We start from the raw sequence: 24,777 nt of genomic DNA on the forward strand, positions 1-24,777 counted from the left end.
TCTCTCTTTCTCGCTCTCTCGCTCTCCTACACGCGAGCACGTCCCCCTCCCCCCACACATGGAATAAAAAGTGGGGGGTGGGCAACAAGAGATGTTTGGATATGAAATATCATATATATATACTGGATATATGTAGTATCAGAGGTAGTATTACTGTATAACATACAGCAATACATTAGGACATTACATTAGGAAGTGGCATCAGCCAATCAAATCCATGTATTACTGCAGGTAGTTTACTAAGTGTTAAATAGGACATGGTCCTTCTGTTTTTTTAACTCTCCTTTACTGGAATCTGAATAATGTGTTTCATTCCTTTTAGACACATTTTTACAAACTCACACATCGTGTTGCACTTGATTTGTTTTCTTTAATCATCAGCAAAATCCTGTTTCAGACTGTTTATTTTTAGAAAACCCAGAACTGCAGAAGAACCTTGCGCAGCTGTTAAACTTCCGTGTTTGTGTAAAGTTTGTGCAGTCTGCGTTTAAAGCGATGACCTTAATTAAATCAACAGAAAGCGTGGACGTGTGCGCGCTCCCACTGACGCTCACACAGTTTTCACGACAAGCAAAGAAACAGACGCGAGGAGCGGATCGACGGGGAGCTCGCGGAGTCGACGCTTCACTTCAAAGCACCCAATCTGGGAGCGAGTGGTGAACGCGTCTTTGCCAATATCTCCTAAAAACACGCCCGCTAATTGAATGTGCTGGCGCTCAGCTGCGCGCGGACGTGCGCAGCGTACGGCGCAGTCCCCGAAAGACCGCGAGACGCTGCATCACAGCGTCTGTGTCGGAAACACGGGAACCTCCCTGAAGCGGCGACGCACTGGATCATCAAAGCACGAAGAGGGGGAAGAAATGACGGGATGGTTCATCAGGGCTTCACCGAAACACACGCTGAGCCGGGAATAAAAGAGCCACACACACGCACACGCACGCACGCACGCACACACGAGTACTTCTTTTTACTTTCTTTTCTCAAGCACACTTACACTCACACACACACACACACACACACACACACACACTCACACACACTCACACACACTCACACACACACACACTCACACACACTCCCACACACTCTCAAGTTCCAGCGTAAAAGCGAGCAGTCGCAGCTTGTATCTTTAATTCATAGCATGATCAGTACAGTGAATAATGAAAGGACGGGGACCTGCAGGGAGCAGGCGATGAGACTCGCTCTCCACTGGTCCACACAGTGTAGTGACAGAGGCAGCAGCTGAAACATGAGCAACTCCCTGCAAGGAACACATCATGCACTTCATTAAAGAATAGTTCCTGAAATATAAGATGAAAATCCATGCTTCCCATAGTCTTTGCATTGAACACGTTCATCCACACAGTTTGGAAAATATGAAACACAAAGAGTGGTATGTTTGCAGTGCAATGGCCCCGTCTGAGGTTGATGAAGAAGCTGGAGCTCTCTTCAGCTCAGACACAGAGATGCTATTGATACTGGAGTGTGGCGAGAGCTTTGCCAAAGCTGGTGTCACGGTGAATGGATGTCCCTGTGTTGACAGTGAGAAATAACGCTGCCAAACAGCACAGAAAATTGAGGGGGAGAAGGAGCGGCCAAGACCGGGCCAACCTTTGGCGCATTTAACGCTAGGAAACCGAAAGGACTCAAAGAGGATGGATTTCAATAGAACGTAAGCGTTTTGTTCGGCCTGTGCTTAATCTGATGGGGGGGGGCTCCTTCAGGTGGAAGTGAAAGCAATCTAATGAATTCCCACAGGAAGCTATTTATTCTATCGAGATGAGAGCAAGTGATAGAGAGGAATCCACTTTATAGTGTTAAGTTGTGGCCCTGAGCTGTTTTCCTAATCAGAGACCTGGGGGAGTGTTCTGTAATTGTGTGCACATATTGCAGAGAGTCATCCTTCAAAAAAGAGCTTTGTGTCCTCTCCCTGGGTTTATTCAGCACGTGGAGCAAAAGATGACAGAACCTATTTGAGAGATATATTCCTCGTGCCACTCCCTGATCATCACCTCTTGTCTCCTGCTCGGCCCTGCGTGTGTGTGTGTGTGTGTGTGTGTGTGTGTGTGTGTGTGTGTGTGTGTGTGTGTGTGTGTGTGTGTGTGTGTGTGTGTGTGTGTGTGTGGAGCTCTGCCGAGGAGTGAGGTCACCGACAGAGAGTGAGTGGAATGAGAATTACCTTCCTCTCCTCTACACACACACACACACACACACACACACTCGCACACACACGCACAAAGCATGTTTTACCATAATAACATCACATTCAAAATACACATATAGATTCAATGCAGTTTAGAGTTGACAGAAAGTAAAACTTTAAACCTAAAAGTCGCTCCCACAACTAGTCCTCCTGCTTCAGCATAGATAAACCACACTCCAATGCTGCTTAACTGTGTTCTGATCTTTCCCACTGCTCTGATGGTGGATGATAGAAAAGCAACCACAACCTCTGTCATGTGGAAACAACTGTCTCAATGCAAAGAACTAGAACAGATACCAAACTGATGCATTGAGGCTGATTTTCAGGCATGGAGTGAGAGCTAGAACGACAGCGGTGAGCACGTCATCTTCATAAAGCGTCTCCCTTGTTACGTCCCCTGAGACGCTTCTGATTGCAAAGAATCCAACTTGAATCAATCTTTCTACTTCTGAGTACGACAGGATGCTGAGGTCCTCTCTCTCGCTGTCACTCCCACCTGCTTCGTTTTGAAACCCACTCATCTCCTCTCTCTTTTCTGTCTCTCCCACTCCCTGTGTCTGTGTTTTTCTGTCCATATCTGCCAAAACCCAGGGAGCGCGGCAGAGGAGAGCCGTGTCCTCTCCTCTCCTCTCCTCAGGAACGGGGAAACAGAATGCACCGCTGAGCCTTTGTGTCTAAATAATCTAGCCAAATAGCTGCTCGCTGAAACAACAGGTCAGGAGAATGGCTTCAGTCAATAATCTCATTTAACCGCTCAGCCATCAGGGGAACAAATCGACTCCACACTGAATCGTGTTAACTGTCAGATGGTTTATGTGGGATATATAAAAACCTCACACCAGAACAGCAGCACTGCCAATTACTTGCTTTCCTTTCTTCTTCCTCACTGAGCACAGACAAATGCAACACGGGCATCAGGTAATAGGATATTTAATGTATAAAGCATCGACACTTCTCCACTTTGCTGCTTCAGCTGTGTGCGCTCTGTGACTCTTCAGCACGAGTCAAATCTAAATATTGGATCTCAGGTCCGGGAGTAGATCCAGTCTTCGTGCTCAGCGTTGCTCGCTTTTTGAGCTTCCAGCGAATAACCCGCCCCACAGATATGTGTCATGTTCTGCCGATGCATTAGTATTCACAGCGCACCGTTCACCGTCTCTTTGTCTTTGTACACAGGCTCAGATCCTGCTCGAGACTAATTACCAGACTGTCCTTATTCAAACCTTTGTTGTCGCACTAAGCTCAGTGGATCAATAAAATTCTGAGCATCTGTTGGGCAAAACGACTCTGGTCGACCACTCTGTGAGGAAGGACCTACTAGCAATTTGCTGTTGTCCTTTCACAAGGACACTTCTCTTTCTTTTAGAATAATACACATTCAGTAATCAGCTCTAAATAAATTATTAATCCTCCCCAGTCTTTCTTCTTAGTGTGAAGTCAGGCTTTGTGCACGTAGACTACTTTCAACTTAGACGCTAATTGAGTTTAACACTTGTGTATAATATTGAAAAATGACGACGTCCCTGTCCTATTTTTCCAGTTTTGTCTTCGCTTGCATTGTATTTTTGAGAATAATGAGCTAAAATTAACTCATCTCAGCTAATAGGGACGTGTGTGTTTTGTCTTTGAGTGTGTAGGTGTGTGTTTGTAGATGATGAATGAAAGTATATCAATAATCTCTATAGAGTTTCTTTCTTGCACACAGTGGCTTTCTCCCAATGAGTGGACCATAAATGAGTCATGGTGTAATCTGAGGCAATGTCAAAAGTTTTGACATCTTTTATGCAACTCCAGCTTTATCCTGGTTACCATCACTCTATCAAAATCAGTCGTGATGCTGCTCCTCCACTCAGAATAAACGAATATATAGAAAATTCTAAATATATGAAAAAAGAAAAACTAACTTGTGTAATTATTCCATTTCAACTTTTCCTGCTTAGACAAATTATGTTAATTGTTTACTTCAACACAAGAAAAATATGATTATCACTGTTGCCTTCAGTATTGAAATTCCTACAAATAACCTGTCAATCACACAAAGACGTTTCAAGATTTCTTAGAATTCATTTATTTGTTCATTTTTATTTGAGGGAAAATCAAATGAAAGTTGCTCTAAATAACTCTGTGCTGTCAACAACCAGTTAATTTAAAATGTCTTATTTTCATGTTTTCTTTTATACTTGCTTCATACAGTTTTGGGCTCAAAGTAACATTTATAGAAAGCATCAGTAAATGTTTTATGACTCTACATCAGAGAATGACTCTAGGTATTTGGCAACCACAGTTACTAAGCCTTCATGACCCCTGAGCAGATATCTGCTGTCTACCGCTGCTACTGTGGAGGCTGGTGCTTTCCATGCTGTTGTGCTTTTGAATTTTGTATCCATATCCTAAATAAATTATAAAGAAAAAGGCTCTAGATAACTGGGGTACACATGACAATCAGGACAATCAGCAAGTCTTTTTAATAACTTCTCCAATTGTAGAAATTGTGTTTGATTTAAAGTTTGAGCCTATTAAGGGCTTAAATGAGATTATCTTTGAAAATAATTTAATTAAAATCAAATATCCACTACTTTAATCACGGGAACATTAAAGAAGCAATGCCGCAGTTGGATGAAATCAATGTTTGACTTGCTCTTTATGTTTAAATAGGTTGTCAGCTGTGTGAGCTATACATTTTCTAATGTGTCTGATAGTCCATTTTCATCATAACGTCTTCCCCCAGGAGCGACATAATGTCTGCCCTCATGTCGGTGTAAATGAAGAAAAATGTAAAGGCCTGAGCTGAGGCTCAGACTGTAGATGGGTGAAGTTAAATGTGATTGAACTAAATTGATGTATGGCCTGGATTCAACTCATGGGAAGAATCCCAGAAATGTCATGTCTGAATGTAATTAACTTTATTGCCGTCTTCTGTCTCGTGTTTGAATATGAACTCTACAACGCTGATATTTTCACCCAGAATGTAAGATATTGCTGTTAACACACTAACACTTGTCTGTCAGAATTAGTCTACTCTGAAATTACTTGTAAAATGTATGGCTCTATCATCTGTACCATGTCAAGAACATGGCCTGAAGCACAAATCAGTTTTTTATTAACTACTCTTGTGAAGAACGACATTGTGCTTCTGTTAAGAACTAGTAAAACTGATTTGCTGTAAAATATAACATGGTTGTTTTAAATTTAGGAGCCCTGATGATGATCCTGAAGATGGTTCATCTGAATTCTGCAATACTCAGAGTTCAAAATCTGGCTATTTCTTTTAATAAAGTAATGAGACAACCAAAAAATAAATTAACCTCCTAAATACATGAAGATCATGTTCTTTAATTAAATCAAATTATTATTATTAATCATATGATTAGTAATTATTACTAAATAAGTGACTATAGGCATGTTATTTATACACCCAAAGACTAAATTATAGTCATTAAGAAGTTACAATTTTTCAAAGGGAAATTATCATTACCTGTGAAAGATTTTAAACATGAAACCTTATCCTACTGCAAAGAAATTAGGTTCATTGGCAATATTATTCTATAAAGCTCATAGTCTCCATTAAATGTGATAAATTGCAATATTTAAGCATGCATATTAATTGTCAGGGTACGGCGCCCTCATGTGGCCTATTTGAAGACATCTGTTAGCTTAAAACATAATAAATATTCTAAAGAACTACTTTAAATCCGGAATCACAAGGAAATGTGAGAAATTCTGTCTCATACCAACGATTCCGAACAAAATAATTTTTTTAAGAAAAGCGAAAACAAACAGTGACCCTCCTGTCCTGTGGGAGGCGCTGTTACACCCCATCAGACACTTCGTGAAGGCCGGGGTCGCAGCTCACGGGGAGCGGAAGCGCGAGTGTTGTTTATCCGGCATCGAGTTCCCTCGCCGTTAGAGCAACGATGGCCAGCGCTGCAGCGAAACAGGCGCCTAAAGCGGCCCCGAAAACATCGGCAGGGGCCACCGGGGCAGCTGGGGCTAGCGGTGGCCCCCCGGTAATGCCCCTCGCCTCTCCACTGATGGGGAAGAAGAAGAAGCCGTTCCTGGGCATGCCCGCACCGCTGGGCTACGTTCCAGGACTCGGCAGAGGGTAAGCTAACTGCCCTAGCATGGTTAGCTAGCTTGCCAACCGACAACAGTTCTGTGGCTAGCTTGGTTATGAAGTCACTGGTTTGTCCACGTACCGTTCGTAGTGAAATAACTAACTACTAAGTCAAAGTTAAAAGGATGTTGAACGTAAAATTCTAGCCAGAAGCGACTTCTTAAATTTAAACCAGTGGAGATATTTTCTCTTTTTCTACCGTTAGCGCTGTAATCTTTGAATTTGAATTGACAAACGTCAAAAAGTATAAAGTAATTCGGTTCTAACAATAAAATTTTAAGATACATTTGCAGCCTGCAGTTACATGCGTATTGCATAGAAGCAGAGTTTTTTCCCTTACAGTTTTCTTATTGTAATAATTGAATGAATGAAAGGTGTAGTGAGGCTGTGTATCTGGTGACTCTGCTAGAGAACAGAATACGAAGAAAACACAGCCATACATTCAAATATGGTCTAATTCATTGTGTTTTTTAAATGTTTCTTCATTTGATAATTCCCAAATTGTCCTCTTGATCTTTGTAATTAGGATTTCTTATATGCTAATGAGATTAAACAATTGCTTCTCTTCAGTGCAACGGGTTTCACCACACGATCTGACATTGGGCCTGCTCGTGATGCCAACGATCCAGTGGATGACCGCCATGCACCCCCGGGGAAGAGGACGGTCGGGGATCAGATGAAGAAGAGCCAGGATGACGACGATGAAGATCTGAATGACACCAACTATGATGAGGTGCTTATGATGAGTTGTTATTCTATATTGAAGTGTTGTTTGCAAGGTTGTGTTTAAGCCACTCATATCAATTTTGGTTAGTCTTTGCAGATGAACAATGATAGGCTTATGTCTAATTATTGGTTTGTCTTTTTTGTTGTAGTTTAATGGATATGCAGGTAGCTTGTTCTCCAGTGGGCCCTACGAGAAGGATGATGAAGAGGCAGATGCTATTTATGCAGCACTTGACAAGAGGATGGATGAGAGACGTAAAGAAAGAAGGTTAAAAAATGGCCCGTTTTTGAAATGGTAGCATCTTGTTTTTTTTAACATGTGAATTACAGGGGTTTTAACATAGTGTTTCTTTTTTCAGGGAGCTGAGAGAAAAAGAAGAAATTGAGAAATACCGTATGGAACGACCCAAAATCCAGCAGCAGTTTTCTGACTTGAAGGTCCATGACTGCATATATTATGCTTAATTATTACACTTCTTTTTTCACAATAATAATTACATCTTTAGATTTTTATATTCTGTAATTATATTAAAGGTCATTACAAAAAGAAATCATATGTTGTCACAAAAAAGAGCAGTGTCAAGTTACACAAAAGCACATGGCTAATATTCCTAAGTGATTTTCAGTCTTTTCACTTCTTCTGACTGTATCTTCACAGAGGAAACTGGCAGAGGTATCGGAAGAAGAGTGGCTGAGCATCCCTGAGGTGGGCGATGCAAGAAACAAGCGCCAGAGGAATCCCCGCTATGAGAAACTCACTCCTGTCCCCGACAGTTTCTTTTCCAAACACCTGCAGACGGGAGAAAACCACACCAGCGTCGACCCTCTGCAAGGGGTTAGTATGAGTGTTAAAAAGACTTTTTTTAATAAACATTCACATCAGAGAGGATGATGATGTATTTTCAACTTAAACCAGCAGGAGTCAGGATATATCACCTCTCCACACAATACAGTTGTCAAATGTTCCTTATTTATTCAGTCAAGGAATCTAAGTGAATCACTAGTTTGTCCCAAAATGACCAGCTTTTATTTTAGGGGATGTGATTATTACCTCTTAGCACATTATTGCAGTGAACAGTAGCCCCAGTGGATCCTGAAACCTTATGTAAAGTTCAATATACTGTTTAGGGTTGTAGGTTAGAAAAATAACACTGATCACAATTTTGATGCAAAATTTGATATTTCAAGACCATGTGGATCTTTTTCAGATTTTTTTTTAAATATCATAACATACTTTAATGCTTTGTCATTGTTTCCATTAGCTGGGGGGTCTGAACACACCTTACCCAGGAAGCATGACTCCCGGCTTGATGACACCAGGAACAGGAGAGCTTGACATGAGGAAAATCGGTCAGGCCAGGAACACACTCATGGACATGAGGCTCAGTCAGGTAACTGATTCTCTCAATCCCCTTTTTTCCACCACAATTATTACTTTTTGTTGAGATGTCATAGCACACAGTTCTGCTGTTCTATATATTGCTTATTATTTACATTGTATATATTTATATTTCCATTTATCTCCACTGTTTTACAAAAGGTGTCAGACTCTGTGAGTGGACAGACGGTTGTAGATCCAAAGGGCTACCTGACAGATCTCAACTCCATGATCCCCACATATGGAGGAGACATCAGGTAGAAACACACTGAGGACACCAAATGTACATGTTTGTTGTCTGTGTATATGCAGTGCACATTTGTGTAAATCTGACGATTTGTCTTCAAATGTCTAGTGATATTAAAAAGGCTCGTCTGCTGCTGAAATCAGTGAGGGAGACCAATCCTCATCACCCGCCTGCCTGGATTGCCTCTGCCAGGCTGGAGGAAGTGACAGGCAAATTGCAGGTGGCTAGGAACCTGATCATGAAAGGCACAGAGATGTGTCCTAAGGTAAAAGATCATAGAAGAGCATCTTGCCAGTAGATGTGTCATATGTAGAATATACAGAATGTAAGGTTTATATGTTCAAACTACCCACCAGAGTGAAGATGTGTGGCTTGAGGCAGCTCGCCTGCAGCCTGGTGACACAGCTAAAGCAGTAGTAGCCCAGGCTGTTCGACACATGCCACAGTCTGTCCGTATCTACATCAGAGCTGCAGAGCTGGAGACGGATGTCAGGGCTAAGAAACGAGTTCTAAGGAAAGGTAAGGCCTGAATATATGGTTGAGTTAGAAAGTTAAAGTACTACACTTCCTGTTTGCCTATTGTGACATTGTCAAGAAGCTCAGTGTTGAATGATGAAAAGCTGCCCCCACCCCCCACACACACTTAGGATTCAATTAAAGTGTTACATTTGTCAGCTGTGGCTCTGGCTTTTTGTCAAAGCCAGGCACCTTATGTGAACTGCAGTGTCAATGCCCCAGCACATGCACAGGCTCACACCAACCACCCACACACACACACACACACACACACACACACACACACACACAATAGGATGTTTCCCAGCAGCATACTCAACTGACAGAGATGGATGTTGAGCTTCCTCTCCAGGGGAACTAACTCCGCCTCTACATGTTCAGTTACCTCTACTCTACTTAGCTCTATTACATAAACAAATCTCAACCTTCCCCACAGACACATTTGAACCCTTCTACTATTGCTGACTATGCTGTTTGGTGCTTATATTTATCATCACTGTACTCAATGAAAACGGTGATGACCGTGGTTCCTCCACTTCTTTTCCTCTCATGTGTTGCCAGGGTAAATAAAATTAATGTGCAATTCCAGCCACACATCCTCATAGTAAGCTTCCATTATTTATAAAAGTTGCTTTAATTGTGCCAGAATGGTTAAAAGGTCAGCAAAGTCAACATAATGTGATTTCCCATAGTTGAAAAATGTTAATCATGAATTAAGCTGTGTAAATGCCTCCATGCAGCCCTGGAAAATGTTTCTAAGTCTGTTCGACTGTGGAAGACAGCCGTTGAGCTGGAGGAGCCAGAGGATGCCAGGATCATGCTCAGCAGAGCTGTGGAGTGTTGCCCTACTAGTGTGGAGGTACGCTAAGGATGCCAAAGGCTACAGTTTGGTAAATAACCCTTTACCACCTGCTGATATACTGCCTGTCCTCTCTAGCTGTGGTTAGCACTGGCCCGCTTGGAAACATACGAGAATGCGCGCCGTGTTCTGAATAAGGCTCGAGAGAACATACCCACTGATCGCCACATTTGGATCACTGCTGCCAAGTTGGAAGAGGCCAATGGCAACACTCAGATGGTGGACAAGATCATTGACAGAGCCATCACTTCTCTACGTGCCAATGGTGTGGAGATCAACAGAGAGCAGTGGATACAGGTGTGGTATTGATGATTTTAATTTAAGTTTGAGAGTGGGAGATGGAAGGGTTTTCTGCTGTTTAAATAAATGAATCCCATGAGATGATGCACATCAAATGAAAGAAAGGCCTGTTTTTATTACTACAAAGGTAACGAGTAATGGAACATGTGAATTCTATGGTAAAGAAAAAGATCTCTTGTTTTTTGTCGTCAAGGGAGTGGAGCGTTGTCAGCTTTGTTAACTTGCCAGAATACTTTGGCAACGCTTTCATCTGCGTGCAACCGATTACAAGCCAGTACAGTGACTGACATTTTGTTCAGTGCACTTTATAATTTTGCAATCATGTCTTTTTTGTAATCCCCTTTCACATGTCTCACCTTGACAAAGTGTGTGGCTTTCCTGGTTTGTGGAGGCCAAGAACAATCACTGTAATAGTACCAACGAATGAAACGTACAGGATCTGGGTGTTCTGAGGATGATTTTGTGTATAATGAGACCCTCAGAGATTCCTGACTGTTTTCATGAAGGAGCAATTATCTATAGGCTATAAATCATCTACATGGATTTCTGGTCTGGGTGGTAGAGCAAACTTTTGTCACACCAGGTGTGTAAACCTTGCCATGATAATTCCTTGAAAATTCATAACTATTGGTGCCAGCTGTTCTCTCCTCATGATTAACTCGTTTGCATATTTCTTCATGTCCCATGCAGGATGCAGAGGAGTGTGACAAAGCAGGCAGTGTGGCCACCTGTCAGGCAGTGATCAGAGCTGTCATTGGTATCGGCATTGAGGAGGAGGACCGCAAACACACCTGGATGGAAGATGCAGACAGTGTGAGTAGCATTTCCATATTAACACCCTGATGGTTCCTCATGTGCTGTGTTGACTAACAGGCCCGTTTGTTGTTTCAGTGTGTGGCCCATGGAGCGCTGGAGTGTGCAAGAGCCATCTATGCCCATGCTCTCCAGGTCTTCCCCAGCAAAAAGAGTGTCTGGCTCAGAGCCGCCTACTTTGAGAAGAACCATGGCACCAGGTGACAAGATTTGATTTCTAATGAATGAAAGAGGCAGTCAGTATAATGCAAACGCTGACATTCCTGTTGAATCAGTTCTTCTTGCATCCTTCATCACCTACCACCTCTTTACATGGCTCATTTCATCTCACAGGGAGTCTTTGGAAGCCCTGCTCCAGAGGGCTGTGGCTCACTGTCCCAAAGCAGAGGTCCTGTGGCTGATGGGGGCCAAGTCCAAGTGGCTGGCTGAGGATGTGCCAGCAGCTAGAAGTATCCTCGCCCTTGCCTTTCAGGTGATGCTAAATTCATACAACCCACCCTGTCATTGTAATATGGTGGTATCTTGGCCCTCTTCTGCAGGTGCTGCATTTTTGACCCTCCTCTTATTGTTTTGTCAGGCTAACCCTAACAGTGAGGAAATCTGGCTTGCTGCTGTGAAACTGGAATCTGAGAATAATGAGTATGAAAGAGCTCGCCGACTGCTGGCGAAGGCCCGAAGCAGTGCTCCAACAGCCAGGGTGAGAGTGAACGACCACGTTTTTGTTCTGTCAGTGTTTGTTAGTCAAACCAAGGTGTATCATCAGCTAGTGTACAAAGTTCATCTAAGTTGACAGACTGCACCAGAATGCTTCAGACATATTAAAGAATCTGCTGTAAACCTTTTGGCAGCAAGTGGAGAACCATCGCGTTTATAGTTTTATTGCTGACCTCATTCACCACCAAGTTATTTTGATATAAAATGTTTTCCGCACAATGTTTAAGGAAATTTTGGATGTTGGGTTTTATTTTTCATTTTTCCTATTTTTCACTAGCTTTGATGTCTGTTTTTCTCAGGTTCAGACTTGCCAGATTTCACACCCCACAGTTAGCACCGCTCAGGTTGACAGATATTAAAACATCACTCCATCTGCAGTCTTTAGTGCTGTATGTGCTAACAGATAATGACTAAGTTTGCAGTTAAGCTGACGAGGAAGCTGGCATATGATACATATAAAAGCTAGTGAGGTATTAGCGTGGTATAAACTGGGTAACAGTGCCCAACATCAAAGATGTAAGAAGCTTAGTGGAATTTGAGTTTATGCACAGACTGAAGAGCTTCTCCGTTTGATTGTATTCTCTGCAGGTATTTATGAAGTCAGTGAAGCTGGAGTGGGTGTTGGGAAACATAGAAGCTGCCCAGGAGTTGTGCACCGAGGCCCTAAAACACTATGAGGACTTCCCCAAACTGTGGATGATGCGAGGCCAGATAGAGGAGCAGTGTGAGAACATGGATAAGGCCAGAGAGGCCTACAACCAAGGGGTGAGACGGTTGAGTGCGTAGTATCAATAGATTTCAAGGAATTTGAAAGAAAAATTGCACTTATGTTAATGATTTCTTTCTCGTAGTTGAAAAAGTGCCCCCACTCTGTGCCCCTGTGGCTGCTGTTGTCTCGCCTTGAAGAGAGAGTGGGACAACTGACCCGGGCCAGAGCGATCTTGGAAAAAGCGCGACTCAAGAACTCCCAAAGCCCCGAATTATGGTATGAAAACTGTGATAACAAAATCCCACTCCAAATCCAAACTTATCATCAATTAAAAATAAATGTGACAACCTCATGCAAAATAATGTAACTCTATGCATGTGATCATATTAACCAGGTTGGAGTCAGTGAGACTGGAATACAGGGCTGGACTGAAGAATATCTCCAACACACTGATGGCCAAAGCTTTGCAGGAGTGTCCCAATTCAGGTGAGAACATATTGTTTGTTTTGAGTAAATGATTTTGCAAAAAGGCAGAATAGCTGCAGATTTTTTATTGCCACAGAAAATAATTTCTGTTTATATTTGCTATTTTGTTCTAAACCCTTTTCTTCCTGTAAAGGCATCCTTTGGGCTGAGGCAGTGTTTCTGGAGGCCAGACCACAGAGGAAGACTAAGAGTGTGGACGCTTTGAAGAAGTGTGAACATGATCCCCACGTGTTGCTTGCTGTAGCCAAGTATGACTTTTCACTGTGTAAAAAGCACTGTGTTCACAGATCCTGAACACATTATAATGGTTTACATTCTGTATTAGCGCACATTTTGCGATGACACTGATTTCTTGTTTTTTTTATTTTCCTTATGATTAAATAATTTTAGGTTGTTTTGGAGTGAGCGCAAGATCACCAAAGCCAGAGAATGGTTCCTCAGGACAGTAAAGATTGAGCCAGACCTGGGAGATGCCTGGGCTCTGTTCTCCAAGTTTGAGATGCAGCATGGCACAGAGGTAAAAATGGTACTTGTGTCTGTACCAGTGAACACACTCATTGCATCTGATCGTGCCCGAGTAAATAAGTCTGACATAAAACCATCTTTTTCGGTCTCATGTGTAGGTTAAGTTTTCCTTAGACAAGCTAACCTGTTAAACTTTTCCCCAACTATGAATATTTTCTTTGAATCTAATTGTGTTGTATTCAAGAGGAAGGAATAAAACATTGACTGACGTTAGACATCACTCTAAGCATCATCGTACAGCGATGCTTTTAAAGTATTCAAATCTTTTACAATTCTCACTATTCGGGGGCACTTTTTGACACTTTCCTTTGAGGATGCTTGTGACTACATGGTTACTAGAGACAAACTTTAGAGCAAAGTCTAATATTGGCTTTATTCCTAAACTGTATGTTGGACGCTGCCAAAACTGCATCTAATTCCACTCCTCTGTCTCCATCAGGAACAGCAGGAAGAGGTGCGAAAGCGCTGTGAGAATGCAGAGCCCCGCCACGGTGAGCTGTGGTGCGCTGAGTCTAAACACGTCCTGAACTGGCAGAAAAAGACGGGAGAGATCTTAGCACAGGTAGCCAGTAAAATCAAGAACACGTTCTGAGACTGGGAAGTTCGACCTGAAAACACCTGGGGGACAGATGTGAACAGCTTTGGGCACGCTCGGCTGCTGTTCGTACGAAGTATTCAGTCATTGTCATATTTAGTTGTTTTAAACATTTACATTTTAAAATTATTGCTTAATGTCAAAGTGAAAACACATTTATGAAAGGACCAATATAAAACCCATTACACACTTTGCGTGGCTCCATGTTTGAAGTTTCTGTCTTCATGGAAACAAAACCTCCTCAGTTTAGTTGCAGAATCTTGAAGGTGTCTATTCATCTAACAAGTATCTTGATTGGTGCGTGTGATAGATTGTGACGGTTTGTTTTCACTTTGACATTACTTTGGTTTCTGCTCATTAGTATCATTCAGATCTCATTGTGGTAGTGCAAATTGCATAAGCAAAGAAACCCAGCTGTGATAAGGTATCAGGTGAGAAGTCATTGTATATGTTTGAACAATACCCTGGAATTGTTTGAGACTTTTTTATTTCTTGTCCTAAAACCTAGGAGCAGACTTTGCTCGCTGTTAAACCGTGTAAATAAACTCTTTGTCAGAGACTGGATTTGTCCTATTGTAGTAATGAGCTGCTTTTTATCAAAGCTTGCTGTGAGCTGTGTTTCAAAATATGTCGCAGGCATCCAATAAACACAGTTTCTTGCTCCATTCTCTGCTCCTCTCAGAGTCATATTAAACAGTACTTTGTTGTGGCTATGAGCCTGAAAGTGACATTCGTGGTCTGTGTGAGTCATGCCTTCCCAAGGGTTCCCACATTATTCCTCCCATGCAGCTCCCACACTCAACATTGTTGTTCTCACTGGGAATTCATTGTAAATCCATCACTGAATTAGGCTGAAATTCATTAAGAGCAGTTCCCGTCGTCAGCTCTATAAAAACTCTAGTGTCTAACTGCACTTTAAACGTTGAGCGCAGATACACTCGCTCCTCGCTCCCTCCTCCTTGTCACTTTCCAACGAAACCGAAAGAATAGGCAAGTGATTGATTGCAGAAGATTTCCTCGACTTGACCGGACTGGAGTTCGGTGCAATCCAAACCCCAGCGTCATCAATCCATGACGGGGAAGGAAAGTGCAGCAGCAGCGAGTTTGGTGATGTTGGACACCAAGCAGCGCCACATCGGAAGCCTGTGTCTCCGCCGCCGCGCTGCCCCGTCCACCTGAGGAAGCGTGCGCGTACTGAGTGGGTGCGTTGGGTACGATGAGCTCGGGCGCATCGGGAGTAGTGCTGTGGATCTGCCCGCTGCGCACAGAGATGGCTTTGCTCGTCTGAGGATTCTGCAGTAGAATATGATAAATGGTGAGTGTGGCTGGTGCGTCTTTACGCAAAGCTCGTCTGTTTGATACGTACGCGCAACGATCGACACTTTGTTGACGTGATTGGCGTGTGACGCAAACAGCTGTGGCGCGTTCACACGGGTCAGAGGTTGATAAACTGTGTGTGTGTGTTGCCTTCACTGCCCATCCTAACGCCTTTCTCCCCCCTCCCCCAGTGTCTGCCCGGAGCTCTACTCCGCAGTGTCCTGGTGGTTCTCTTGTTGGCACCCTCGTGCGCTAAACGTAGGTGTCATTATAAAGAAATACTGGGCTCCTACAGTGAAGTCATCTTCGTTGAGCTCCAGAAGCTGGTATGGGAACACAAACAAAATCATGACAGAGACACTTTGGTTGTTTAGTCAATCTCAGCTTAATCAACTTATCTTGTTGACTTTGATGCTTTTAGTGTCAGTGTGGCTCATTTCAGTCAGCTGCAGCTTTAATGAACCATATGGGAGAGACTTCTTGATATTTGGTGATAGGCTGCCCTCCGGTGTTTGCCACTGTGTTCATTGTGCCTGTAAGAATGAATGAATTTATTTCTCATGAAGCCATTTGTGCTTGTTCTTTTGCAGAATTTGACGGGTTCATCCAATACATCTCTAGACAGAGACCCGTGTCCCTCAGTTAAGGTAAATAGCGTTATGTGTTTTCAGCACCATGGACAGGGTAATAATACGCCCCGTTATTTGTCCTGATAGTGTCGATTTCATCTATTGCAGTCTGTGATACAAGCTCCTTGTGTGATACAACATGCAGAGATTATTTTCTCTACAGAGACAAATCCATTTTGTTGTATCAACAGATGCTACTAGATGTAATCTGTCTTGTTTTCTCTCTGCTTTGACGATTGTTTCGTGGCAGGCACGTCGCATCCTGGCTTCTATTTATGGTATGACAGAGCAGGTGCGGTGTCAGAGGGCCGGAAAGCAGCAGTCCGACCTGGAACGGCCACTGGAGAGCATGGGACAGCTCATCATTCAGAAATGCAGTCCTGTGTCTGTGGTGAGGACAGTGATTATGGCTATATGCCAAGATGGCAGTTTATCACTTACAGTTTTGTGTTTAGAAATGCTGAGATGAGTTGTGCCATGGAGGCTGATGACATGTGCTTCTGCTATTTGTGTTTATATTGGCTGAATGTACAGAAACACCTCCCTGTGCCAACATGCCAAGATTGGTTGCATACCAACACTTTTGTTTTGGTTGGATGCTTTCAGGGGAAGAGAATGACTTGTTCGGCTTTCCGGAAAGTACGAGGAAAGAAGAGAAAGAGATTCAGATTAATCCAAGTTATCAACTCTCTGATCACTTGTTGGCAGAAGCTGCAGAGTGTCTACATGCTCTCAAAGTAGGAAAAACGGCATCTTCCTGGTTCCTGTAATCTGAGCTTTTGTCTCATGAAGTTACCCATGTGAATTTCTAGAAAGCTCACAGCTTTACACAGAGGATATTATATGTACGATGTATTTGGACAGCTGTTTTAATCAAATGCAATGTCATGAATGTTTACTATTTACTGTCAAGTTCTCAGTGTTTTGTATATTACAGTTATACCAGACTTTGCATGTCAGCAGTGCTATGGAATAGTTTTATAGTAACCACAGATAAGCTAAATATCCACAATGCATTAAAATACTTGCACACATATTCTAAACGGTCTCCTGTTGTAACAACCATATGTTTTGTGTTTTCATTGAAATTATCATAACCATGAACTTTTTCTCTTATTCAGTTATGTTGTGAAGTGTACAACATTTATTAAAACATGTAAATACCAGCCTAATATTTTACCTACACTTCTTCCATTTATTATTATTATTATTATTATTATTATTATTATTATTATTATTATTATTATTAGTAGTAGTAGTAGTAGTAGTAGTAGTAGTAGTAGCATTACTAAGGTTACATCATTAAACTATTTTCATATCAGTACATAATACATAGAACAAAATCACGTTTTTATTGGCAGTAGCTGTAACTCCTGATCGGTGCGATAGAAGAAAAATATACATAGCGTGGGTTAAAAAATGGATATTGATTACACACATTTAACTTTTAATCTAAGGTAATTGTACCTCTTATGTCGAGAGGAGGACGACGACAGTAACACGCTAGGAATTGAGTTTTATCGCTACTTCTTTTGTAGCCGGAACTATTGTAACAATGCACTGTTCCTGACCGGAGCGGAACACGTGTTGTACAGCATCAAATAAAACGCTTTCCTAACGTAAACACGTAGCGACTAAAAGAATCGTGGTGCGTTACGATTAAATCACCGAACGGCTTGTCAGTTTTATTTACGGTGTATTTTTCCTCTTTCAATTATTAAACCGCAGTAAAGAGCCGTTTTCAGTCAACTAAATATTCGGAAGATGAAAAACTATCTAACATCAGTTTAACTCGGAGTTTAGTCCATGTGTTTCTTGGCTTGCTCGGGTAATAGGTTTCAGCCAAAGCAGAAGAGCAGGCATGTCCAGCAGCAGCAGCACCGTAGACATGGACCCAGATGTGGCTCTGCGGCTCTTTGAGGAGGGCGCCACCCTGGTCCTGCTCGGCGTTCCTCGGGGCACTGAGCTCGGCATCGACTGCAAGAGCTGGCAGGTGGGTCCTCGCTTCCGCGGTGTGAAGATGATCCCCCCGGGTCTGCATTTCCTCCACTACTGCTCCGTTAACTCCCCCAGCTGTGGAGGGGAAATCGGCCCAAAGACAGGGCTCTTCCTCACTCTGAAACCCAGAGAGATCCTTCTGGCCAACTGGGATCCCAAAGAAGAAGACCTCGACTTCTCTGCCTCCAAGAATGAAGAGGAGGTGAGCCGCGTCAGGGCCACGTTGCGAGAGCTGGATCCATACCTGGGTCCCTATCCATACGAGGTGATGAGGAAGTGGGTGTCCCTCACTGACCGCCTGAGCGAAGAGCTGGCCAACGACTTGCAGCCTCTGTCTGGTCGAGTGTGCGCCTTCAGCGACGTAATCCCAGAGACTCCGTTCACACACACCAAAGACAGGGCCGAGCAGCCGAGGAACGACACAGAATGTCAGAGCATGCGGGAAGGACTCGACCGGCTCCCTCGCATGAAACAGAGAGAGGGGACAGAGTTGCGCTTCTCCGTCATTCCCGAGAAGACCTACCCCCCGGGGGCAACGCCAGCTGAGATCACTCAGTGGAGTCTGGATCTGAGCTATGCTCTGGAGACGGTGCTGGAGACCAACCACAGGCTGCAGCCACTCAACCTGCTGGGTATGTGATAGACACATAGACATATAATCATAACCGGCACATCTGATTGGTTAAAGTCTCATAAACTGTCTTTCATCCATTTGCAGGTGAGCTACAGTTTGCCTTCGTGTGTTTTCTGTTTGGGAATGTGTATGAAGGCTTCGAGCACTGGAAGCGTGTCCTGACTCTGTTGTGTCGCTCGGAGGAGGCCATGAGGAAGCGCAAGGATCTCTATCTAGGGCTCATCGCTGTGCTGTACCACCAGCTTGGGGAAATCCCGCCCGACTTTTTTGTCGACATTGTGTCACAGAACAACTTCCTCACCTCCACACTACAGGTGAAATTCATCTCTAAGTACATTTTGACCATTTTGTAGCCTTAAAAACATGCGGAGTGTTTACCACAGCCTGTTGAGTACAGTCACATCTTGATGTGTGAAAGAAATCCAGCAATAGATAATTTTATTGCTTGCATTTTCTGCTGTTGTGTGATAGTGTGTGAAACTAATTCACTGCGAATGTGTTTGGAACACAGGACTTCTTCCAGTTTGCCAGTGGCGCTGGAGTCGACAGCACACTTCGCAAGAGAGCAGAGAAGTTCAAAGCCCACCTGACCAAGAAGTTCCGCTGGGACTTTGATGCAGACCTGGATGACTGTGACCCTGTGGTGGTGGAGCTGCCTGAAGGCGTCACAGTGGACTGATACTGATAGGAATAAACCCCAGGTCCAAAGGTTCTCAACTTTAACATTTTGGCCGACTGATGTCACACTAGTTTCAGTAACTGTGGTTCTCTGAACTGTGCGTGTTGAGGGTGTCCCATCTGAACGTACCAGAGATGAGGTGCTACAGTTCACACAGTGTTTACTCGGTGGGACAGTAGAGCCCTCTGCTGGTTGCTGTCTGTGGTTTTCTCTTGTTTAGAAGCGTCAGAGCCTCAGCATCACATGTATTGTCAAACAACATCTAAAAACTAATTTCTAAATCTAATAAAATATGTTATAGAATAATTGCAGAAAATTATAGACACTGTTCTGTTCATTTCAGGGTTTTGACTGAACTGAGCTTTTAAATTAGTAAATAAATATACAAAAAAAGTAGCCATAATTTCCCTGAGACTAACTAACTTTCTTCTTACCAACATTTTCTTTGATTGATTAATTAACGCCAACATTGTTATTAGAAAATTACACCTTTGATCTAAGATGTGGTTCCAAGTGTCATCCCTTTCTCATCCACTAGATGGCAGTCATGGGCTTTTTTTACTTTCTAAAACCTGACGTACCCATTTTTTTATATCTTTACAATTCAAACACTCAGTCAAAATAAAAGCTGCCGTGTTTGGAGCTGGGAAAACCCAGTTCAGGTTGGAACTGACTGACCTCTGTGTGCAGCAGGGCTGTCAGGGTGGGATTATCCCCAAGCCTTTCTCATCTCATCCATGATGATTTGTGAGCAATACCAGGTGGAGGAGTGAGTTTATGGTGCACAGAGGACCACTGGATCAACTTGATAACATAATTACATGCCATTTATTAGCTGTGTGTGTGCGCATGTGTTCTTGGCCTGTGATGGATGGGACAGACCTTCAGTTGGCCTTTGCTCCATCAGTCCATTCTTCTGTCCCTCTTGAACTTTCTCTCCCTGCAGCCCGGATGCGTCTGCTCTGACACGGCCTGGCTCCATCAATTACCATGAAGCTGCTGTTAAAAGGAACTGAACCCATCTAATGTAATTATCTGAATCAATGGAGTCTGGGGCCAGTTGATGGAGGTCCAAATGCCAACAGAAAAAATCCATTCTCCTCCCAGAAGATGACAGATGGTATTGTGAAATCTATGGTAATATGAGGCTTCATGATGAAAACTTTCCTCTTGAAGATTTAAACACATCTTAAAAGAAGATCAGCTCGTAGTTGTCCTGCAGCCCTCTGCTCGTCGCTGTTTTCCTTGAATGCAATTAGATGGAGAGAATGGCTTGGAACGTGCGATGGAAACCTATGAGCACAACATCAGAATCAGAAAAGCTTTATTGCCAGGTCCTGTAGAGAGCCCTTTACAGAACTAGGAATGAGACCTACTACAATTATTTGTAGATTAATCTCCCCCTCTGGGGATGCTGTACCATACATTATCAACCAAGACGCTGGTAGGAATTCCACCGCTGGGACGTTGTTGGCGTTTCAGCCCCTTCATTAATGCTGGAAATGCAGCGTACAGCAAGTCAGCTGAAAACCCATTTAAGTGTTTGTCCTGTGCTGCACAACCTCTCCCCGTCTCCTTCCATGGCAGCCATTTTCCTTAAGTTTGCTTGCAGTGAAGCATGCTGGGAGATGAGCTGCCTTGATTGTGCAGTACCTTCGACCCTTGTCAATCATGGTGGAGCTTTTTCTCCAGTAGATGTGAGTGGACTCACAAGCTGCTGGTCCTGCCAATGTAAACACAGGCCCCTCACCCACCTGTGTGTGTGTGTGTGTGTGTGTGTGTGTGTGTGTCTGTGTGTCTTTGTGTGTGTAACCACACACATGCCGAATTAAACAATTGTGTTTAATAACATGTGCAGGGTTAAATAATCAATTATTAATTGATCTAATGGTTTTTGCTCAACCAAGCACCTGCACAAACAGGATGTGGCTTGATTTCATTGGTCACTATATTCTAACATCAAGACATACATATTTACGTAAACTGCAGTTTCTGTGTGACTGTCACTCTTGCATGTTTTCAATGGAGGCTATTTTTTTTAAACGTACAGGTTTGAGCCTGTAGCTAATAATTATTTCTACATGAAAGTTAAATGATAACTCGTGCATGCGTGGTATAAATGCTATTCCTGTACACACACACACACACACACACACACACAGTTTCCACCAGCTGCTCCTTTCTCTCACCTTTTAGTTCTGTTTTCCTTCTCGCTGCCTGAGGAAATGTGTTGATGACCAGTCTGTGACTTCTCTGTATCCCCTCTCTGCTGCAGAACCACAGGCCTTCACATGTCTGGCTCACATGACCTGAATGTGAGACAGGCACGTGTACATTTTCCCAGGAGATGTATATATGTGTACATCTAAAAGCGTGGTGTGGAGGGAGAGCTCTGGTGCCCACATTTAGTGTGAGTGATGAGTGTGGGTCCTAAAAGTGGGAAGGGATGAGATTGGGGGAAAAATCCTTTTGGAAATTTCATACACACCAGGGGAGAAAGAGTGTGTGAACAAAATGTCGTGTTCTAGCGATCTGCTGAAGTGATTAAAGGCAGGAGCTGAAAACAAGGCGCTGAGGCGTTTGAGGCCTGTTCAGCAGGCGTGTGTCTTTGTCCCTGTCCGTGCTGTGTCTGGGCCTCCTCTGCACACGGCACGACATGACAGCTGGCTAATAAGTGTCCCAGGCTGAAGTTTTAGAGGTGAAACAAGTACAGGCTGTAATTAGCACAGACACACACAACCTCGTACCATGCGTGTTGTCCCAGAGCTCATAAATATGTCTGTGCATGTGTAATCATGAGATCTGACTCTGAATGAGGCATCATTTAGTCAAAGCAAGCAGAAACCCTGTGGTGCCTGCTGCCTGTCTGCAGATATCTCCGTCTCCCACCACCTGCGCGTCAGATGACTGATCCCGGCTTCCATTTTTAGTGTGTTGTCTTTGGATGTGGCACTCGGAGCGTGAACTCTGGCAGACCCTGTCGCAGCAGAAGGAATCCCATCATCACACGCGGTCTCCGCTTCGGCCTTCGCTCCCGCTCCTCTTTTTCCATGCGTGTCACCGTGTGTGTGAGGGTTCTGACGCGAGATCCGAGCCGCTCCACACCCAGAGGAGGACGCGCTGAACGGCTGCAGGACGGGTGGAGGCGCCGAGCAGCCGACGGAGCCGCTTAAACACATCCTCCAATCACTTTCTATCAGTGTTCTCCTGTGCTTTTGTCTTGTCTCTCTTCACCCTCTGACTCCTGTAGCTCCTGAATAATTCATTGATTCCTCATGTATTATTCAGCCTTTTCAGACACACTGTCTACATCTGCTCTTTCCTTAAAGTGTAAGTGTAGAAACGGTTTGTTTCTCTTCTCTGTGAAATGTGCCTCCATCATGTCAGGTCCTGAGCCTGCAGGTATTAATATTTCTACCAAAGACAGTGGCTGTACATAATTCACGAGATGTAAACATGCCCTGGAGTGTTTCTGTTCACATCCTCATGTTCTCATGTCATTACAGATGATGTGAGTCCTTTGCTCCACGTGACCCCTCTGTATTAGAAGTAAGTGGGTTCTGATGTAACGCATCACTTTGTTCCGCCCTCTCCGTGTGTTCAGCTCTGCAGTGTCTCATTTAGTTTCCTGCAGGGCAGGTGCACGGTGCAGCTCGTCAATCACTCTGGGAAGCTTGGGATTTGTTTTGTGACACAAAGAGCTTTTTAAAAGCTGCAGAAACAGCCTCTTATATTTACCACCTTCTTTAACACGCCCGTAAATCTCCCCTTCCTGTCTCCTCCGTCTACCTTTTCTCATCCCACCCTCCTCTACTCCGTTCCACCTCCTCGTCCCCGGCTCCTTCCTTCCCAGCCTCACGCTGAGTTATGACACCATCATCTAGAGTAGCCGAGCAGAGGGAGCTGCACAGGGTCTGTTATCAGCACCCTGTTGGTGCCTTTTCTTCTTTAATATTTCATTTGATTGATGAAACAGGCTTTGTATATATGTTGGTGATTGGTTCACATTACATCTGTGTGCCGTTTGTTTTATGCTCTTTATCATGTTAAAGGCCCCAAATTCCTTCTTAATCATTAGCAGAACATCAACATCAGTAATCATGAGGGTATTTTTTAATCAAAAATAATAAGTAGCTGAAGCTTAGTCACATTTCTTTCCCTCTTCTCCAGCGTGAACTCTCCTCCAGTGCTGCCAGAATCCCAGGCTCGTCTCATCTGATCGTCCCTAATCTGAGCCCTGGCTGTCTCCTGTGCTATCCAGCTGCTGTCACCACTGCAATTAAGTCAGTCTAATTGGACGAGCTTCTGTCAGTGTGTGTGTGTGTGTGTGCGTGCGTGTGCGTGGGCGTGCATGTGTGTGTCTCTGTGTGTCTCTATGTATGTGTGTGTGTGTGCGTGCATGCGTGGGCGTGCATGTGTGTGTCTGTGTGTGTGTGTGTGCGTCTGTGTGTGTGTGTGTGTGCATCTGTGTGTGTGTGCGCGTCTCTATGTATGTGTGCGTGTATGAGTGTGTGTGTGTGTGCGTCTGTGTGTGTGTGCGCGTCTCTATGTATGTGTGCGTGTATGAGTGTGTGTGTGTGTGCGCGTGCGCGTGCGTGTCTCTATGTATGTGTGCGTGTATGAGTGTGTGTGTGCGCGTGTATGAGTGTGTGTGTGAGTGTGTGTGCGTGTGTGTCTGTGTGTGTCCGTGCTGTGGCCCGGCTCTCTGGAGCCAGGTGGCCACGTGTTTGGCTCACAGGAGGCCATTTCTCTGTCGACGTTAAGCCACGGGCCATAAACGCAGCCGTGTGATTCACACTGAACCCAGTTTGACGCGGTGCCAGGGACTTGGCAGCAGACGCATGGGAAGACATCAGATATGACCAGGAATGGGACGTTTGACTAACGTTTGAATGCAGATATGACCCGAGCGGTTTGAGCTGCTTCCAGCATGTTAATGGATGATAGGAGGGGATAATGGCCCTGGTTAAACATGGATGTGTGGCGCTGGGAATCCAGTGGATGTGTGTTGGGAGGACGGCTCCTAACGCTGACGCTGACGCTGACGCTGCTGCGAACCAAAACCAGAGAACACTGAGCCGTCTGGCTTCAGCCACAATCCGCCAACATCAGGGGCGTGCTACAACTGTGGCGTGTCGGCTTAGCGATAATTGTGACACGCAGCCTAAATGAACTAACTAACAACTGGCAGGAGCTGCTTTTTATCACAGTGTCACCAAGACGCAGCAGCGCGGCCTTTTTCTGCCCTAAACGCTGTGGCAGCAAATCCAGGAGGAGTTCCCTTCATGCAGGTCCACATGCTCTGACCCCCCCCCCCCCCCACCGGCCCGTGGCA

The 24,777-nt window shown here is 44.0% G+C and overlaps 2 protein-coding genes across 2 annotated transcripts; both read left to right on the forward strand.

Annotated features, from left to right (window-relative positions):
• The first annotated feature begins 6,033 nt into the window (after positions 1 to 6,033).
• prpf6 (PRP6 pre-mRNA processing factor 6 homolog (S. cerevisiae)) lies at positions 6,034 to 14,850 on the forward strand. Its single transcript, XM_029156659.3, has 21 exons — positions 6,034 to 6,305; positions 6,888 to 7,050; positions 7,193 to 7,311; positions 7,403 to 7,481; positions 7,702 to 7,878; positions 8,306 to 8,434; positions 8,584 to 8,678; positions 8,777 to 8,933; positions 9,025 to 9,187; positions 9,925 to 10,043; positions 10,122 to 10,340; positions 11,034 to 11,156; positions 11,235 to 11,356; positions 11,490 to 11,628; positions 11,734 to 11,853; positions 12,459 to 12,635; positions 12,722 to 12,855; positions 12,974 to 13,065; positions 13,199 to 13,313; positions 13,456 to 13,582; positions 14,030 to 14,850. Exons 1-21 carry the CDS (start codon positions 6,118 to 6,120, stop codon positions 14,180 to 14,182), a joined length of 2,910 nt encoding a protein of 969 aa, XP_029012492.1. The 5' UTR covers positions 6,034 to 6,117; the 3' UTR covers positions 14,183 to 14,850.
• Positions 14,851 to 17,592: 2,742 nt separating this feature from the next.
• Positions 17,593 to 19,838, forward strand: aar2 (AAR2 splicing factor). The gene is made up of 3 exons (XM_029156660.3): positions 17,593 to 18,761; positions 18,848 to 19,077; positions 19,275 to 19,838. Exons 1-3 carry the CDS (start codon positions 17,993 to 17,995, stop codon positions 19,440 to 19,442), a joined length of 1,167 nt encoding a protein of 388 aa, XP_029012493.1. The 5' UTR covers positions 17,593 to 17,992; the 3' UTR covers positions 19,443 to 19,838.
• The last annotated feature ends 4,939 nt before the right edge of the window (positions 19,839 to 24,777 follow it).

This window comes from Betta splendens, chromosome 7 (genome assembly GCF_900634795.4).
Source record: "Betta splendens chromosome 7, fBetSpl5.4, whole genome shotgun sequence".
NCBI classification, from domain to species: Eukaryota; Metazoa; Chordata; class Actinopteri; order Anabantiformes; family Osphronemidae; genus Betta; species Betta splendens.

Excerpts from the sequence above, each read along its gene's own strand:
- prpf6 (XM_029156659.3), top strand. The coding sequence starts at position 6,118 with ATGGCCAGCGCTGCAGCGAAACAGGCGCCTAAAGCGGCCCCGAAAACA. Across the intron at positions 11,357-11,489 it reads GAGAAGAACCATGGCACCAG|GGAGTCTTTGGAAGCCCTGC; the intron begins GTGACAAGATTT and ends TTCATCTCACAG. Across the intron at positions 13,066-13,198 it reads GCAGGAGTGTCCCAATTCAG|GCATCCTTTGGGCTGAGGCA; the intron begins GTGAGAACATAT and ends CTTCCTGTAAAG.
- aar2 (XM_029156660.3), top strand. The coding sequence starts at position 17,993 with ATGTCCAGCAGCAGCAGCACCGTAGACATGGACCCAGATGTGGCTCTG. Across the intron at positions 18,762-18,847 it reads GCAGCCACTCAACCTGCTGG|GTGAGCTACAGTTTGCCTTC; the intron begins GTATGTGATAGA and ends ATCCATTTGCAG. Across the intron at positions 19,078-19,274 it reads TCCTCACCTCCACACTACAG|GACTTCTTCCAGTTTGCCAG; the intron begins GTGAAATTCATC and ends TTTGGAACACAG.